Raw genomic sequence first — 18277 nt, forward strand, 5'->3', positions numbered from 1 at the left:
GTAAAAAAATCAAACACTATATAATTTATTTTTTAGTAAAAAAATAAACACTGTGCCTTAAACAAAAAAAGAAAGAGAGAAAGATTCAAACATTGGGTACAAACATAGAGTAAAGTGCAAACAAGAACCTTGTAAATAAATGGTTAAGTAAGACTGAGGTAGTCGATGAGGTGGGTAAAGGCAACTGATGGGTAGGGTAGATGCAACACGATAACGGTAGAGTAGCAGAAGGCAAGTGAAGATGGGGGGAGGGTTTTTAATTTTAAAGGCTCTGTTTAGGATTTGAAAGTAAGAAATGGTGCCGATCGGGGGAAGGAATGGAAATGGGGAAGGGGTAGATATTTAATGAAACCTATGATAGGAATTCCCCCTACCCATATACAAAAGGTAATTAAAAAAAATACATCGATTTTTCAATCAGTTTAGAGGGGAAAAGTCCTTTTTGGCAATCGAACCGATCAGTTGAAGAAATCAACTGCCACAACTGGTGTCACAATCAACATTGAATAACTGACCCATTTGGAGCGAAAATCGTCGATTTCGATCGATTGTCTAACACTTTGCTATAACTTTCATAATGTAACTCGTTTTTTCTTTTGGTATGCATCTAATTTTTTAGGTGCATGTCCATCGTCTATTTAATCCATAACTTCTTTTATTTTTTGGTTATTGTGAATATATAATTCACATTTACAAAAACTAATTACAACAATTTTATGGTCTTTTCTTGAGCTTGATCTCTTCATTTTCCTTCTTTGTTCTTTTTAGTTTTAGATAAATGTAAACTTTTTTTCTAACTTTTCATGTCGTAAAATTGAACTTTAGTGGTTGAAAAAGAAGGGCTACTGATGGTGATTAGTATGGTGCTACCATTTGCTGTTGGTTTAAATGATGGGTAAACCTTGTTTGTCATGGTCGGATAGGAGAAAAATTACGAGGGAAAAAATTAAAAAATATTAAAATCAAATATAAATTAATTTAATAATAAAAAAAATAAGAATAAAATACTCTTACCTCTTAGGTTTTGATCAAAATTACATGAAAATTCATTAATTTTAAAAATGAATACTTCGTCTCAAAAAAATATCTTCCGCTCGACATATAAGTTTATTCATTAGTTAACCGTTAGTGTTTCTATTAGTTTGATGACGTGATAATATTAAAAAAATTAAATTTACTCTTTATTAATTTTAAAAATTACTATTATATAATTTTATTAATTTTTTTATTAATTTAAAAAAAAAGAGAGAGCCCCGATCAAGTTGGTGCTCCTTTGGAGAACTTGATCGGGGCTCCGGTGCTTCCAAGGAGCATCAATCTGGTGCTCTCCATAGGTGGTCAGTCGGTGCAAGGAATGCCATCGGCCGGCTCAAAAGAAAAAAAGCAATAGAAAAAAAAATATTTTAGATATTTCATATTTAACATTAACATCGTTTAAATATTTGAGATAAAGTGTTTATTTTAAAAGTTAATAAAATTTTGTGTAATTTTGATTAAAACTTAATAAGTGAGGGTATTTTGCTTAAAATATAACATGTGATATTTTGTGAGAGTTGACATAAAAAATGAAATAAGAAACAACGGACGATAAATTTTGATTGGGTGTTCTGAAGGAAAAAAAAAAGAATTTATATAATTTTGATCAGCCTTTAGATTGAGAAAATGAGGTGTTTACAGCTGACATGGCAAAATCTGAGTCGTTGCCTGGGTAGAAATATGAAACTCTAGCTGCTCTCTGTTTGCTAGCACGTCTCCCTATTCCAGAACCCTAGGGAAAACACCAAAAAAAATTCAAATTGGAGATCAGTCTCTGGGTACTTTTTGTTGGGATTGCGTTGCAATGCAGTAACTTTTTCTGGGTATTTTCAGGTATTTATTTTCTAATAGTTGTACCGTCTTTTTGATAGTCTTCGCACTTATGAAATGGTTATGGCGTTGGCTCTTTTATTTGGTTGCTGAGAAAAGGGAAGAAAAGATGAGAATTTGTGAATTCATTTTACTTGTTTCCAATATTATCCTAGTGTTAGCCTTAATGAATTTGTTTTTTTTTATTTGCCGAATATTGAAGTTTAGAGCTTTTCACATTTGAAAGGGGTTTGCTTTTCAATTATTGGTTTTTCAAATTGCAGACAAATGATCTTACTTTTTTGGTTTTTTTTTTTTGGGTATTAGGACAACTTGAAGCTCAAAGTGAGAAGAAGAGCAGAAGACCTTCAAATGTCAATTGATGTAATGTGTTTACGTGGTGTTAGATTTTTGGTTTTGGAATGAGTCCTGCATTACTTCCTAAACATGTAGCTGCAGTTGTAAAATACCAAAAAGATCCGCTCAAAGCGCTTGAAATTTTCAATGCGGTAAAGAAAGAAGTTGGGTTCAAGCACACTTTGTTAACCTATAAGTGCATGATTGAGAAGCTTGGGTGTCATGGGGAATTTGAGGCTATGGAGAATGTGCTCGTAGAGATGAGAATGAATGTAGATAGCAGTCTGCTTGAAGGAATTTTCATTGGGTGCATGAGAAATTATGGACGGAAACAGAAAGTTCAAGAAGCTATTGATGTGTTTGAGAGGATGGATTTTTATAATTGCGAGCCAACGGTTCTATCATATAATGCCATAATGAATATTTTGATTGAATATGGGTATTTTAATGAAGCCCACAAGGTGTATATGAGAATGAGAGATAAAGGGATTGTTCCTGATGTGTACACTTTCACAATTAGGATAAAGTCATTTTGTAAGACAAGGAGGCCTCATGCTGCTCTGAGGCTTCTTAGAAGCATGCCTTTACAGGGATGTGAGATAAATGCAGTTGCTTATTGTACGATAGTAGGAGGGTTTTTTGAAGAGAACCATCAGGTGGAGGCATATGAGTTGTTTGATGAGATGCTTAGGCTGGGAATTTCTCCAAATATCACTGCATTTAATAAACTTATACATATTCTTTGCAAGAAGGGGGATGTTCAAGAAAGTGAAAAGCTGCTGAACAAGGTTATGAAGAGGGGTGTATTTCCAAATTTATTTACACTTAATATCTTTATCCAAGGGCTTTGCAGAAAAGGTGCACTTGCTGAGGCTGTTAGTCTATTGGGTAGTGTGACCAGGGAAGGTCTAATGCCAGATGTTGTTACGTACAATACCTTGATATGTGGCTTGTGCAAGAATGGCAAGGTTGCAGAAGCTGAAAGATTTTTGCATAAAATGGTGAATGAAGGTTTGGAGCCAGATGGTTTTACGTACAACGCTGTAGTTGATGGATGTTGCAAATTGGGGATGATACAATATGCAGATAAGATTCTCACTGATGCAATTTTTAAGGGTTTTGTTCCTGATGAGTTCACCTATTGTTCCTTGATTAACGGGTTATGCCAGAATGGTAGGATGGACCGAGCTGTGGCTGTATTTAATGAGGCTTTGGGAAAGGGATTAAAGCCTAATATTATTATGTATAACGTTCTCATCAAAGGGTTGTCTTTGCAGGGACTCATTTTGCAGGCTTTGCAGCTGATGAATGAGATGTCAGAAAATGGTTGTAGTCCCAACATATGGACTTACAATATTGTCATAAATGGATTATGCAAGATTGGCTGTGTCTTTGATGCTAATAATTTGCTGAATGATGCGATTGCCAAAGGCTACATTCCTGACATTTTTACATTCAATACTTTGATTGATGGTTATTGCAAGCAGTTGAAAATGGAAAATGCAATTGAGATTCTAAATCAAATGTGGAACTATGGTGTCACTCCTGATGTGATCACATATAACTGTGTGTTGAATGGTCTCTGCAAAACTTCTAAGTCAGAAGATGTGATAGAAACATTTAAAGCTATGACAGAGAAGGGGTGCATTCCCAATGTAATCACATATAATATACTTATAGAGAGCCTCTGTAAAGCTTGGAAATGTAATGAAGCATTGAACTTACTTGAGGAAATTGAAAAAAAGGGTCTGGCTCCAGACATTGTTAGTTTTGGTACACTGATCCATGGCTTTTGCAGTAATGGAGACTTGGATGGTGCATATAAGCTGTTTAGAAGAATGGGACAAAGATACAAGGTTTCTTTTACAACAGCGACATACAATATCATGATTAATGCTTTTTCTGAGAAGCTAAAGATTAATACGGCAGAAAAGCTTTTCCATGAAATGGGTGAAAATGGGATTGCCCCTGACAGTTACACTTATCGTGTCATGATTGATGGCTTCTGCAAAACAGGAAAAATTGATTCTGGTTATGATTTCCTTCTGGAAGAGGTTGAGAAAGGGTTCATTCCATCTTTAACAACATTTGGACAGGTTATAAATTGTCTTTGTGTAGAGGATAGAGTTCATAATGCAGTTGGTCTCATCCACCTGATGGTAGGAAAGGGTATAGTTCCTGAGGTTGTGAACACAATTTTTGAGTCAGATAAAAAGATTGGTGCTGCTCCTAAGATTGTTGTAGAAGATTTATTGAAAAAGGGCCACATAACTTATTATTCTTATGAGCTTCTTTATGATGGAGTTAGAGATAAGAAGCTACTAAAGAAGCTTCAAAGTAGGTAATCTCATGATTCATTATGTTGATAAATCAGTTTTGTGATTAGATAGTGGAAACGCTTGTGGCAACCAAAAAGAAGTCGCAGGAGCATTTAGTACTCTGCTTCAATTCCATCAATTCTTACTTCAAGTGTGCACATCTTTCTCAGTCAATGTGATAAATGTTTTCTTGGCTGTTCAGGTTGAGCAAAAAGGATAGAACTAGTTATTGACAACCACTTTTCTTAAGATATCAAGAGTAGCCATTCTGCATGTTATCATTGTGCTTCGATTCTAGTTCAAACTTTCTAAACATCCATGATATGGTGGTGCTGGTGCATTTGTTGTCGAACACTGAAAATGTTTAGCTCATCATGCTTCTAACATAAGCAGGTGGCTAACATAGCCTGTCAGTGTTTGTGATGATCATTAAGGTGACTGCATGCAATTAGCATTTTCCTCCCAAAACATCACTAGGTTACCTTATGTTAGTTTAAATTTAAAAGTTAATAATATAGGTAAGCCTCATCGATGAATTAGCTGTAGGCTTGCAGTACATTGCTGTGTTGTTGTAAATGCTGGTTTAAGTCCTTACATTTGCCTAGTATTTGGATCATGCTGACAAGCTGCTATACTTGGCTCTTCATTTGCATGAGTTTACACTATTGAAATCACGTCATCTTTCTTGTCATAGGTTCACTCCAATGTTATTCATGACTTGTATTATATTGTTACAAATTGTTCAATGTCTTGTTTCTGGGTTAATAGTGGATATTTTATGCCGCAAACAAGACACTTGATTGTATGTCAATGAAATTAAAGCTGGAAACACCTGTTCTTTCCAGTGTTTACTGTTTGTACATGATCTTCTCTGATGATTAGTTTCCTAGTGAATTGGACTTGAAGAAGCTGCGAGTCCACGATTCAGAACCAGGGCTCCCGAGATTTCAAGTCCAAATAAGTCCTTCAAAGCTTGCAGATGAAGATGTACTAAACTGTGGAGAATAAAGGCCTTTGTTTTTTTGGTTTCTTTGTCTTTTGGTCACAAGAATGTCTGTAAAGTGCACTACAATAATAAAGAGACGATGTGGATCAAAGAAAAATTTAAAAGTGCATCCTTTGTAATATTGACTTGGCACAATGTTTTGCTTGTACCAGAAGGAGTGACGAATAAAAAGGCAGAACAGTTGATTGCCATAGATGTCAACTGAGTGAGTGTACCTCATGTCAGCTGCTTACAATGGCAAGATCCATAAAAAGAGTTCTTTGAAGTCAAGATATCCAGATTCTTGTGAGCATTTTACTTTCGACAAAAAATGTACAACAATGCTTGAGAACCTGCTCGATAATTCGACATTTCCGTGTATTTTTTAGTACTTCTCAATCAAAGCTCAAGGAGCTTGGTCATGGCAATTGTCAATCTCTTCTTGTTTGAGTACAATAGTTTTGATAAAAAACGATGTTGAATGTTGTATGTTTTGCATTAGAATGTCATGAAATTCATTACTAGTTGTAGTATCACTACATAATTTAACATTGCACCTTTATAGCATAGAATCAAAAGAGTTTAATATTGACTAAATCGTATTGTTAGAGCGTTTGAAGGTCAAAAATCGATTAAAATATTTTAATTTACGTTAAGTGTTATAAATTATTTGTTCAAGACTTACTTTGTTTTTAATATCAATCCTCGTATTTGGTAATGGAAGAGATGAAATGAGAGTTAAGAAAATATATACTTAATACTATAGAGTGAATGATAAAGACCCTTTGAATTTTTATTTTTTTAGAATTGACTTATAAAGTCAATCAAATGAATTTTAAGGATGGGCACTGAAGATTGTAGATTTTTGATCGCTTGTTTGCAAATGAAGTGTGGATAAAAAGCTGTAAATATTAACTTTTTACATTTTAAAACAAATTTAAAATAAATATTTATTTTTGTCAAGAATGGGATTCGAACCCATGCCCTTTCGGACCAGTACCTGAAACTGGCGCCTTAGACCAACTCGGCCATCTTGACATTTTTGACTACATGGTTGGTTTTTCTTTAGTTGTACTCACTAAAGCTTTAAATTTGAAGTGTTGGCGCTTATTCAAAAGCCTGGTCTCAGAAGAAGAAAAGGACCATCCGCAAATTCACCCTCTGAAATGCGTTCTGTTTTCAACATAAAAATCCACACCCAACTCTATTATTCTTCTTATAAATTTATATCAAGTCTAGCTGCAATTGAAAACCCATCCATTTACAGAGTAGAAAATGATGACAAAAATCCCACTTTTTTTAATACTTCTAACTTTTTCATTGATTACAAAAGATTGAGGCAGTACACTATCAAAAGTACCAAACTTTTACATACCCATTTGCTAAAAACATCAAAACTTCAATCCAATATCTTTGTTGCAAATTCTTTGCTTGATGGGTACTGCAGATGTGGTTCTATGGAGGAAGCAATCAAGTTGTTTGATCAAATGTCTGAACCAAACATAATTTCATGGAATACTATGATTTCTGGTTATAATTACAACTATCTGTTAGAGGGTTCTTGGGTATGGTTTCTTAAAATGCGGTTTTCGGGTTTTGAACCTGATGAGATTACTTATAGGAGTGTGCTTTCAGCTTGTGTTGCTATGAGAAGTACTAGCTTTGGCAAGCAGCTTTACTCAGTTACAATGAAAAATGGGTTCTTTTCAAATGGATATGTACGTACTGGAATGATTGATTTGTTTGCAAAATGTTGTGTCTTTGAGGATGCTCTGAGGGTGTTTTATGATGTTTCATGTTGTGAGAATGTGGTTTGTTGGAATGCTATTATATCTGGAGCTGTTAGGAGTGAAGAAAATTGGGTTGCTTTGGATCTTTTTGTTCAAATGAGAAAACAGTTTTTGATGCCAAACAGTTTTACTTTCTCAAGTGTTTTGTCTGCTTGTGCTGCACTCAAAGAGCTTGAGATTGGAAAAGAGGTTCAGGGGTGGATCATTAAATGTGGTGTGGTAGATGTCTTTGTGGGAACTGCCTTGACTGACTTGTATGTCAAGTGTGGAGACATGGAAGAAGCTGTGAATATGTTTTCATGGATGCCTACACGAGATGTGGTTTCTTGGACTGCTATCATTTCTGGATTTGTGCAGAAGGATGATTTGCTCAATGCCCTTGAATTTTTTAAAGAAATGAGATATATGAAAGTGGAAATAAACAACTATACTGCTACCAGTTTAATTTCTGCTTGTGCTAAACCAGACATGATTGAAGAGGCAAAACAAATCCATTCGTGGATTATTAAGAGTGGATTTTATATGGATTCGGTGATACAAGCTGCTTTGGTAAACATGTACTCAAAAATAGGTATAATTGGTTTGGCTGAAATCGTCTTTAAGGAGATGGAAAGTATAAGGAGCCCAAATACATGGGCTGTGTTGATTTCTTCTTTTGCTCGAAAGCAAAGTTTTCAACGGGTAATTGAATTGTTACGGACAATGTTAAAAAAGGGTCTGAGACCAGATAGGTTTTGTACTTCTAGTGTCTTTAGTGTGATAGAATGCATAAACCTAGGGAGGCAGATGCACTGTTACACTCTTAAAACTGGGTTGATCTTTTATCTTTCTGTTGAGAGTTCCCTTTTTACAATGTACTCAAAATGTGGTAGTTTAGAGGACTCTTTAAAAGTATTTCAGAATATTCCTGTCCGTGACAATGTTTCATGTGCTTCAATGATTGCTGGGTTTACAGAACATGGCTATGCAGAACAAGCTGTTCAACTCTTTAGAGAGATGTTATCTGAAGAAACCAAACCTGATCAAATGACTCTAGCGGCAACTCTTTCTGCTTGTTCTTCTCTTCATTGTTTGCATAAAGGCAAGGAAATTCATGGTTATGCAATTCGTGCAGGGTTTGGGAATGAAACACTTATATGTGGTGCAGTTATAACTTTATACTCTAAATGTAGCGCACTAGGATTAGCAAGAAGGGTATTTGACATGCTTGTCCAAAAAGATCTTGTATCATACTCTTCTTTGATTACTGGGTATGCACAAACTGGTTTAATTGAAGAGGCAATGTTGCTTTTTTGTGCAATGATGAAGTCTAATTTGGCAGTAAACTCTTACACACTTTCATCCATTCTTGGTGCTAGTGCACTTTCAAACAAATCAGGTGTTGGGACTCAACTGCATGCTCTTGTTATAAAATTGGGTTTAGATTCAGAAGTTTCTGTTGGAAGTTCACTTGTTACAATGTATTCTAAATGTGGGAGCATTAGAGATTCCGAAAAAGCATTTGATGAGATTGATAAACCAGATTTGATAGGTTGGACAGCTATGATCTCAAGCTATGCTGAGCATGGAAAAGGTGTAGAGGCCTTAAGAGCCTATGAGCTCATGAGGAAAGAAGAAATCAACCCTGACCGAGTAACTTTTGTTGGGATATTATCTGCCTGTAGTCATAATGGGCTGATCGAAGAAGGCTACTACTACCTCAACTCAATGGCTAAAGAATATGGAATTCAGCCTGGTTACCACCACTATGCCTGTATGGTTGATATTCTTGGTCGGTTGGGGAAATTGAGAGAGGCTGAAAAGTTTATAAACAATATGCCTATTGAACCTAATGCTTTCATTTGGGGAACACTACTTTCTGCATGTAAAGTACATGGAGATGTTGAACTTGGAAGGCTAGCAGCAAAAAAGATTATAGAGTTAGAGCCATGCCATTCGGGACCTTATGTCTCTTTATCAAATATCTGTGCGGACATAGGTCAGTGGGAAGGAGTCCTGGAGATTAGAAGCCTGATGAATGGAACTGGGGTGAGGAAGGAACCTGGTTGGAGTTCTGTGTGAAATTCAATTATTCCTTGATTTGTGAGTCTGATTTGATCTTTGGCTTCAGTTACCCTGTGCGACAGTGGTTGTTTTCTTATAAGTCAGGCAGCTTTGAGCCTAATCAGCAGCCCAATATATTGTAGTTCCTCGTCATTGATATATGCAGTGGAGAATAATTGAGGTTTACACAAGGAAAGACATTTGTAAATTGATGAATGCTAACACTCGACTTGTATTGAGATGTAGTTTGGCTCAAACAAATTTGTTGCGTTTCTTCATTCTCCCAAAGGTGAAGCTACTCGCTACATTTACATGGAGAAGTCAGTTGGCTTGACCATATTTGATTACTTTCTATGTTATTCACATGTGGTAATCCTAATATTGGATTTGCATGAAGAGGTTAGTTGGCTTGACCAAAATCTTTTGACTTTCTCCAAAAGAATATTTTGGTACGGAAGGGGGTTTATTCTTTCTTAGCTGTTTAGTGTTATTTGAACTGAAGTTCCATAGCTTCCCAGAAATTGACTTATTCTCAAGAAAAAAAAGCCATGCTTTTTTGGAATATAGACCTTAACAATCACATTCACATCCGATGTAGGATGGGGTATCATAGTTCATCAGAGAGAAAGACTTCCATGGTAGTATCACATTTAAAAAAAGGGTTAAATGTTTAACTTGCAACTTTTTTTGTTTATTGTTGGAATGATTTTTCTAAAGCAATATTCCCAGAAGCTAAATTGACAGTTTCATCTGAAATTAGTGAGATAGGAAATGGCTCTGATGGCTTTGCAAGTATATAGTTGTCATACCCTCAATTACCACACGACTACTATAACAGTAGCACTCCACAAGTGGATAAGTTGTTTACTGTTCCAGAGTGTTCCAATCTGTATTTAGAAACTCTCTTTGGTTTTCATTTTGCGTAAATAATTTCCTCACCAAATGAACATGATGTCAGTATATAGAAAGTCACAACCATGTCAAAGGAGAAAATCATGGTCATTAATATTTGTATATGTTACCGTTGCATAATTCCTGTAATTTTTCTCTCTGATTTCTCTGTTACATCCTCTTCTGGCCTATCATTGACCAGCATTTTTGTTTATACTCAGGATCAATTGGAAAAAAAAAATTACTGCTTTCTTCTCCAAAACTGGTCATGGCATCAAAGATATTTTGATTACTAGTAGTCATCTTGCATATGCTCAACTCTATTAATCTTTGGGGACTGGGGGTGTGAAAGAATCAATGCTATTAAATGAAAAGTATCATCTGAACAAAATACAGCTCATAGCATCATTAATCACTATATCTTGCAATGGCTTCACATCTTTAGTTATTTTTGTCTGAGGGGAATGAATTCCTATCTGACTTCTGTATTCATTTTTATTTTCAGCCAGTTTCTGGGAATCCTCCTATGGAATGGATATGCAGGAGGTGCCTAGTTATAGACATCAATTACTCAAAGTTGTAAAACTTGTCAAATTATTCCGGTCCACAAGTGAAATTAAATGGGCAATATTTTATCCTGATAATGCCATGTTGATGATAGCTTTTGATTCCAACCATCAGTCTTAAAGGGGCTTGGAGTGTTGAAACTAAGGAGGAAAAGCTGCAAAGAATATGCTAAGCTGCTGGGAGCCAAATTATCTTCAAATGCAAAAGTGGTTATACTCTATTTAGCTAACTTAAATGAATCTATATATATATATATGTGTGTGTGTGTAGTTACACCTGTCCGGTGGTGCCTGCAGGACCATGTTTTTGCATGTCTGGCATAGGTTAGTTCATGATGTTCATAAATGTCTTGCAATCTGTGATTGCTTGCAGACAATTTTATTGTCACTCAAGCGAATCAGATCAACATTAAACAAAGATAATGTCATCTCCCTTTTTTATTTTTTTGGTAAAGGCATATTCATCAGTTGTCCGCAATATCTATGTACTGTGAAGCCTCATTTTGAGACAAGTAAGGGGTTCTTATTGGTTAGTTTTTTTGTCAAGTTAGTCGTGTGATTAACAGTATTAATCTCCATACGCTAAAATAGCTGATTGTAATTTTTTAAACTTTAAGGCGAAATCCATTAAGGTCATTTGCTTAATGGATATGACTAGTTAGTCATTTGTTTTAAGGTCACTACTTCAAGTGTAGGCTTTAAAATCTTTTGACACATATTAAACTTAGAACAATCTTGATAAATAATGTACTGAGAAACTGTAACTCCTGCTTAATAATTCATCAATTATTAGCATAATTTTTTTTATAATGTCATCAAATAATTTATGATGATATTATCTACGTCATAAATGAATACAATTCTCATTAAAATATAATATATGTGAAATAATAATTAAAATAAACAAAAATACTAATATAGGGTTTTAGGGGGATATGTTTAACAACAAAATCGAAATCATTAAAGACAATTTAAATGAAGCTCATTCATATCTGCATTAATAATGTCTTTGTATAGGTGCATTATGTTGAGCTTTGTACAGGTCATGTTTTTCATTTTGTCAGGATCCACTTTTGTAAGATCAAAAATGTTTGTGTTGGTTCAGCGCTTTGAACAAGGACGCTGCCTGGTTTTTGGGGTTGTTGTCCCGGGTTTAAGATGCTAGGACGATTTTATGAATGTGCAGAGTGTGTTGTGATTATGATGTTTAGGGTCTGGGGTGTTTCTGCAGCTGGGGCTGTATCAATTGTATAGAGTTTAGGGTTTTCTCTTTTGGAAGGATTTTGTTATGATCTTCTGTAATCTAAGAATATTAGAGCAAAATCATTGACCAGAGGTGAATGTTTGTTCCCTCTGTTATGAATACAATTGAACTTAAAAAAAAAAAAAACCAATGGCTTTGTACCAAACCTCTTTACTTGTTTGACATGAAAGCAACAGTCTGACAGGGAAAGGATATAGCTCTGTAATTGCAAAAATAAAGATTAGTTTTCTCATTAACTGAAATGAATGCAAAAAGTTTATCTTTTTTGTGGCGGTCTTCAGCCTTTGGAAGATAAATATAAGAGGATTCATTTGTCTGGCACTTATTTAAGACAAATAGAGAGAGCCATGAAATGGAAACCAAACCCCGTAGTGGGATGGAAACATCAAAATTGTATTACTGCTTTAAGAAGTCAAGCCGAAGAAGATTTTAAGAGCCTTCTCTCTAACAAATTTACTAAGTGCTACTGCCTTGTCATGAGTAGGGGCCAACTCTTTCACCAAGGCAGCTCGTTGATAGCTCTCAACCAGGAGAATATCAGCGGAGTTCTTTCTGGGTCTATAATTTTCATGTCAAGAACATCTTCTTGAAGTTTGTAGGGTTTAAGCAGGAACAAATCATAATTTCTAGGATTCCCATGCTTTCATTGCTGATCGAAGGAGTTCCATCGGAAGAAAGTCCTTCATTCCCTCTTCAAGCACTTGTACTTTCTCCAACAGTTCCTTGATGGCTTTTTCCTGTACCTCTCCACAAGTTTTCACCACTGTAAGCAGTCTCACATGGCTGCACATAAGAATGCTGAGTTAGTCTATCTGTTTTAATATGCTCAAAGTTTTAGTGGCATCTTGTTTTCATTAGCTTAACAATATTCCACTATATAAGCTATTATGTTAACTGGTGTGAACAATTCACATTTATCATCTTACATTAAATGAAATGCATAAAAAGGAAAAAAAAAGATCAGTAATGCACAAATTAGCTTTTAACCTTTTGCTAGATGAAGTTGGTCCAGAAGCGACCTTTGGCTCTTTTGTAAGGATCCTCAGGCAAGAGTTGAGGGATATTCATCCAGGTTTCATCGATGTATACTATTATCCAGAGCGATTCAGCAAAGGGTATTCCATTGTGAGCAAGAACTGGACCTTTCTGGTGGACAGGGTTGTACGTTAGGAGAAAAGGGCTTTTGTTCTTAAAATGTTCTTCCACACACTCGCAAGGTATGCCTTTAAGCTTGAGATCCAATTCTACTCTCCCAGCATAAGGAGTGCATCACATTCCATGTAGGGTCACTTTGTTTTCCTTTTCCAAATCTCTGTCTCCACTTGGATCTTATGTTCATCTTTGTGGAAGCACTCTACAGACTTGCAGCCATCGTCCTTAACTTGCAGTGCACATCAAGTCTTTTGCTCACTCATCCAAAAAGGTCGATGGTCTGGACTGAGTAAGCCGCCAGTCACATTGTCATATTAAAGAATAAAGCACCTAGTACAACTCTGTCACATAAAATAGAAAATTAGACATAGCTTTCAGAGGTTGGTGAAAAGCAGATGACACAAAACTCCAGTTGATCTGAATTATCCATAATATTTCAAAATTTGAAAAATGAGATTAGTGGTGTGTTTTGTTCTCTGTTTTTAAATGATAAGGTACTTGACTGAAATCTCAGTTTTGGTAGCACAAATAGTCAGACTGTCCCACATGTATAGTTAAATATAACTGCCTTGAATAGCAAGTAACTGATCCTTTGATCCATTACTAGTCAATGAGCTTATCACTGATGCAAATCACATGAACGCTTCATTGATCTTAATTCTTTAAAGGGCTGTGGTTAGGACGGAGAATACTTTAAGCTAATTAGCACTTGTTTTATGGTTATTTGACTTTTGGCCTGTGACTGGCTAAAGGCATGGACTAAACCTTTTTTGGTTTTCCCTTTTATCTTTCATGTGGTGGTTAGATGTGGAAAAGGTTGACAAAAATCTCTATAGAAGTTTGCTTAAACTCTCTAAATAGCCATGAATGAGATTATCAGATAGACAAGGAAAGCTTTTAAGAGAAAGAGAAATTAAGAGATGGGAGAAGAAAACAAAGTGATACTACACGGGGTGTGGGCTAGCCCTTTCAGCAAGAGAGTGGAACTGGCTCTGAAGCTTAAAGGCATACCTTTTGAGTACGTTGAAGAAGATTTGCAGAACAAAAGCCCACAGCTCCTCCGGTGCAATCCTGTTCACAAGAAGATTCCTGTTCTTGTTCATAATGGAAAGCCAATTGCTGAATCGCTCGTCATCCTGGAATATATTGATGAAACCTGGAAGAACAGCCCTCGTCTCCTGCCCAAGGATCCATATAAAAGAGCCAAAGTTCGGTTCTGGACCAGCTTTGTCCAGCAACAGGTTAGCGAATATTCTTTGCATTTCTGTCTTTATAGTTTATAGGGACATCGCTTAAACTCACTACTGAAACAGAGTTGCTCTGGTTTTGTTGGAATGAATTATATTTGATACTTAATAGGAGAAAATACTAAAAATATGATTTTATTGAAATTAATGTTCAAGCTAATATAAGGACTAATGCTTATTTTCTTAAATGCAGCTGTTTGATACAATGTTCACAGTGACCAAAACAGAAGGAGAAGCACAAAGGAAAGCGGTCAAGGAAGTTTCAGAAAAATTGCAGGTGCTAGAAGAGGGAATAAAAGAGTTGTTTCCAAATGGCAATCCCTGCATTGATAGCCAGAATATTGGACTCCTTGACATTGTAATCTTATCATTACTTGGCCCCCACAAAGTTCAAGAAGAAGTTCTTGGCATAAAGATCATCGATCCAGAGAAGACTCCATTGATATTCGCATGGCTGACAGCTATAAACCAGCTGACTGTAGTGAAAGAGGCGACTCCACCTCATGACAAGTTGGTGGCGCTTCTTAAATTTCTTAGAGAGAATTCCCTCAAGTCTTCAGCTTAGTATCATATGGTGTTTTCTTGATGTTATTAGGCATTGTCTAGCTTTAAGTTCCTTTCATATGCCTCAAATAAGCAGCAGTCAAGGCCATATCATCTTTGTGGTTAGATTGTTTGATACTTGATAAATTTGGTTGGAATATTTTTATCATTTATTCAGGATGAATTTTCATCATAATATTGTGAAGAAGTTTTTAAGAAAACTAATTCTGAAAAAATGATGACCATTGTTGTCTAATTTTCACAGACGTGCACGTTATCCCAAACAAGTAATATAATGATAAGTAGAGTATCGTTTTCGCAGAAATTTGTTTCTAAATTTTTACCAAGTATTAAAATATTATAGCAAATCAATCTTATTTAAGTAATCAAAATTTGTAAAAACTTAATTAAAACAAAATTTAAAATAAACACTAAATTAACCAATTAAAATTAAATATACTTGAGGAAAATAATAGACTAAAGACCTAAGATTATGAGTTTATTCAACATTTCATCGGATATCAACTTCTCTAATTATTTACCTTCTTAGGTGGTTTTACTAACCTAGAATCTAAAATTATGTACAAGTCTATGTTGAGATGTTTGTACAAATATATAACTTAATTAGTCTACTATTTGTCAATAGGAGTTAACTAAATTAAGTTCATTAAGCTAGTGTCCTAATTTGGCTATGTGTGGCAATTGGTGTATGTCTACCCGAATCGCAAATCAAATCACCTAAGTGACGTGAATATACACTATTTAAATTTTAATCAATATAAAATTTCTTTGTTGAGTCTCAATTAGATTTACAAATCAATTAATTATTGATCAGATAATTAACAACAATAATAACATATTTGAATAAGCAAAACTATACCCATTTATGATAAATAAAAGAAAAATTAATATTCAAACTACATATTAAAATCTACCATAATCTTAAAAAAACAAATTAGTTCATAATATCTAAAGAAAACATTATCCAAAGAAATTTAACCATGAAATTCAAGTCAAAGAAAGTAAGATTAACATAAAATAGAGAGAGAAACTAATGTTAAAGCTTTGTGTTCTTGAATCTTTGTTAATTGCTCTTGTTCTCTTACTTGATTCTTAGCTCAAAATCTCCAAAAAGGCTATTGTCGTTCTCTCTCTTCAATGCTCTGAAAAAGGTTCTTTTTATAGGTTTAAATTAACCTAATTTCCAAATTCCCGCATAGCAATTCATTTTTGGAAAGCAATGTGGCGCCACAGCCATGCTTCCTTGGCACCACAAAGCCATGCTGTTGTTTGTGGGGTCGTGACCTTACTTCTTCAGCGTTGTGGCGCTTTGGCCTTGGGAGTTTGTATGATGCACTCCATTCATCTAGTGCTGCGGCCATGCTCTTCCCAGCACTGCAGCCTTAACTTCCTCAACGCTGCAACTTTGAGAAACTCAAGGCAGTGGCCTCCAGTCAACATGCTGTCTTGTGTAGAATTGCATCCATCTATCATTTTTCAATGTGATTTTTACCTCAATCAGGTCTGAATTGGGTGAAGTGGTAAAAGTAAAAGTTATAGCATATTCTCTTATCTTTTCAATGGATCAAGAATCGCATCAATTAGACTTTTATAGTTTAAGTTATCTTTAAAATACTACAGCATATACGAATAAAGCTTTCACCATATTTGTGCGATTTTAAATCCAATAAACTTTTTTCATCAAATATCTTACAAAAACCAAGAAAGAAATCAACAATAACAATCTTTAAAGTAAATTAAAGCAAAATAAAGTAAAATTAAAATAAAATAACTTAAATTAACTACTTAACGTGTAATTTAACTTAGACTAAAAAACATCTAAAATGCTTATGATCCAAACTTAAAATCTCAAGAATCTAGCTATGAAAACCCTCAAAATGTGTCAAAATAACTCTATGTAATAGAGTTATCAAACACTTGAAGAATAGGGGAAGAAAAAAGAATGAAGAGGCAGTATATCAGATAATCATAAGCAACCAAGGAATAACGGTTGCATTTTTATATTTATACTCACAAAGTAAAATAAGATCCTTAAATTCAGCCTTATGAGACAAAATCGAAAAGGAATCAGCTAAGCACAGCTGTGCCAACGGTAGCTAAAACAAACTAGCAAACATGGCTATTGAGCCTTTAATAGAAAAGAACCAAAACAACTGCACAAGTGTGCGTACAAGAAGAGTAAAGTGATAAGACCTAAATGACACAAGGAGTGTCATACAACTTAAAACAGACAATAAGAAAATGCCACATGAACCCATCGTTTCAACACAAAGAAATAAATAAGCAAAATGACAGGCTAAATAATGTTTAGACATTAAACTTGAAACAAAAAGAAAAAAAAAACGACATCGTTTGATGAACACTATTCTTCAATCTTTAACTTTCTATTGGTTCCCTTTAAACCTTCAACCAGATTAGGAATCAGTTCTTCAACATAGCCCCTTGATTCCTAATCTTGTGAACACCAAACAATGATCTCAGCGTTTCAAACTTTTCCCTACTCAAGCTCTTGGTGAATATATCAGTTAATTGTTGATCAATATGACAATGTAGTAAATGGATTTCATTTTCCTTCACAACCTCTCTCAGTGCATGGTATTTAACCCTGATGTGTTTTGTTCTACCATGCAGTATAAAGTTTCTAGCAATAGCAATGGCTAATTGATTATCAACATAAATTGGTGTGCTCATCTCTTGCTTAACTCCAAGATCAGATAATAATTTTCTTAACCACTTGGCATGGTTTGATGCACCAACTGCTACTATATACTCAGCTTCAGCTGAAGACTGAGCCACAACCTCCTGCTTTTTAGAGTTCTAGGAGAAAACACCACTACCAAATGTGAAACAAACCCATTTGTACTTTTAGAATCAACAATAGACCTTGCTCAATCACTATCACAATAACCTAGTAAATCACTGCTCTCATCCTTCACATACACCAAACCATAATTCACTGTACCCTTCACATACCTGAGAAGTCTTTTTGTAGTAGTAAAATGCTCAATTAAAGGTGACTGCATAAATTTGGAAAAAAGACTAGTGGCGAACATTAGGTCTGGCCTTGTTGCAGACATGTATAACAAAGATCTTATGATATTCTTGTAAAGCATTCCATTTGCCTTAATAGACCCATCATCATTGCTCAACATACACCCAGTTAAAAGTGGGATATTCACATCTTTGCGTGATTCCATTCTGAACTTTTTTAATATGTCACCTTTATACTTAGTCTGATGTAGAATAATTTGAATA

General features: G+C 35.0%; 3 protein-coding genes, 1 non-coding gene and 1 pseudogene across 4 annotated transcripts; 3 read left to right on the forward strand and 2 right to left on the reverse strand.

Moving 5' to 3' along the window:
• Positions 1689-5796, forward strand: LOC18604667 (putative pentatricopeptide repeat-containing protein At1g74580). The gene is made up of 2 exons (XM_007037261.2): positions 1689-1869; positions 2173-5796. The coding sequence occupies exon 2, from the start codon at positions 2268-2270 to the stop codon at positions 4545-4547; it is 2280 nt and encodes a 759-aa protein (XP_007037323.2). The 5' UTR covers positions 1689-1869; positions 2173-2267; the 3' UTR covers positions 4548-5796.
• Positions 6463-6543, reverse strand: TRNAL-CAG. The gene has a single exon. It is a non-coding gene; the product is annotated as a tRNA-Leu (tRNA).
• Positions 6659-11213, forward strand: LOC18604668 (pentatricopeptide repeat-containing protein At1g74600, chloroplastic). The gene is made up of 2 exons (XM_018116889.1): positions 6659-9737; positions 10735-11213. The coding sequence occupies exon 1, from the start codon at positions 6672-6674 to the stop codon at positions 9354-9356; it is 2685 nt and encodes an 894-aa protein (XP_017972378.1). The 5' UTR covers positions 6659-6671; the 3' UTR covers positions 9357-9737; positions 10735-11213.
• On the reverse strand, positions 12220-13759 carry LOC108661167 (annotated as a pseudogene).
• Positions 13186-15201, forward strand: LOC18604669 (glutathione S-transferase U9). Its single transcript, XM_007037264.2, has 3 exons — positions 13186-13276; positions 14017-14452; positions 14652-15201. Exons 2-3 carry the CDS (start codon positions 14132-14134, stop codon positions 15021-15023), a joined length of 693 nt encoding a protein of 230 aa, XP_007037326.2. The 5' UTR covers positions 13186-13276; positions 14017-14131; the 3' UTR covers positions 15024-15201.

Source organism: Theobroma cacao, chromosome 3 (assembly GCF_000208745.1).
Source record: "Theobroma cacao cultivar B97-61/B2 chromosome 3, Criollo_cocoa_genome_V2, whole genome shotgun sequence".
NCBI lineage: Eukaryota > Viridiplantae > Streptophyta > Magnoliopsida > Malvales > Malvaceae > Theobroma > Theobroma cacao.

What these genes read in the sequence shown, in the direction of transcription:
- LOC18604667 (XM_007037261.2), top strand. Translation starts at nt 2,268, where the DNA reads ATGAGTCCTGCATTACTTCCTAAACATGTAGCTGCAGTTGTAAAATAC.
- LOC18604668 (XM_018116889.1), top strand. Translation starts at nt 6,672, where the DNA reads ATGCGTTCTGTTTTCAACATAAAAATCCACACCCAACTCTATTATTCT.
- LOC18604669 (XM_007037264.2), top strand. Translation starts at nt 14,132, where the DNA reads ATGGGAGAAGAAAACAAAGTGATACTACACGGGGTGTGGGCTAGCCCT. An exon ending in CCAGCTTTGTCCAGCAACAG is followed by an intron (nt 14,453 to 14,651) that starts GTTAGCGAATAT and finishes TCTTAAATGCAG; the next exon opens with CTGTTTGATACAATGTTCAC.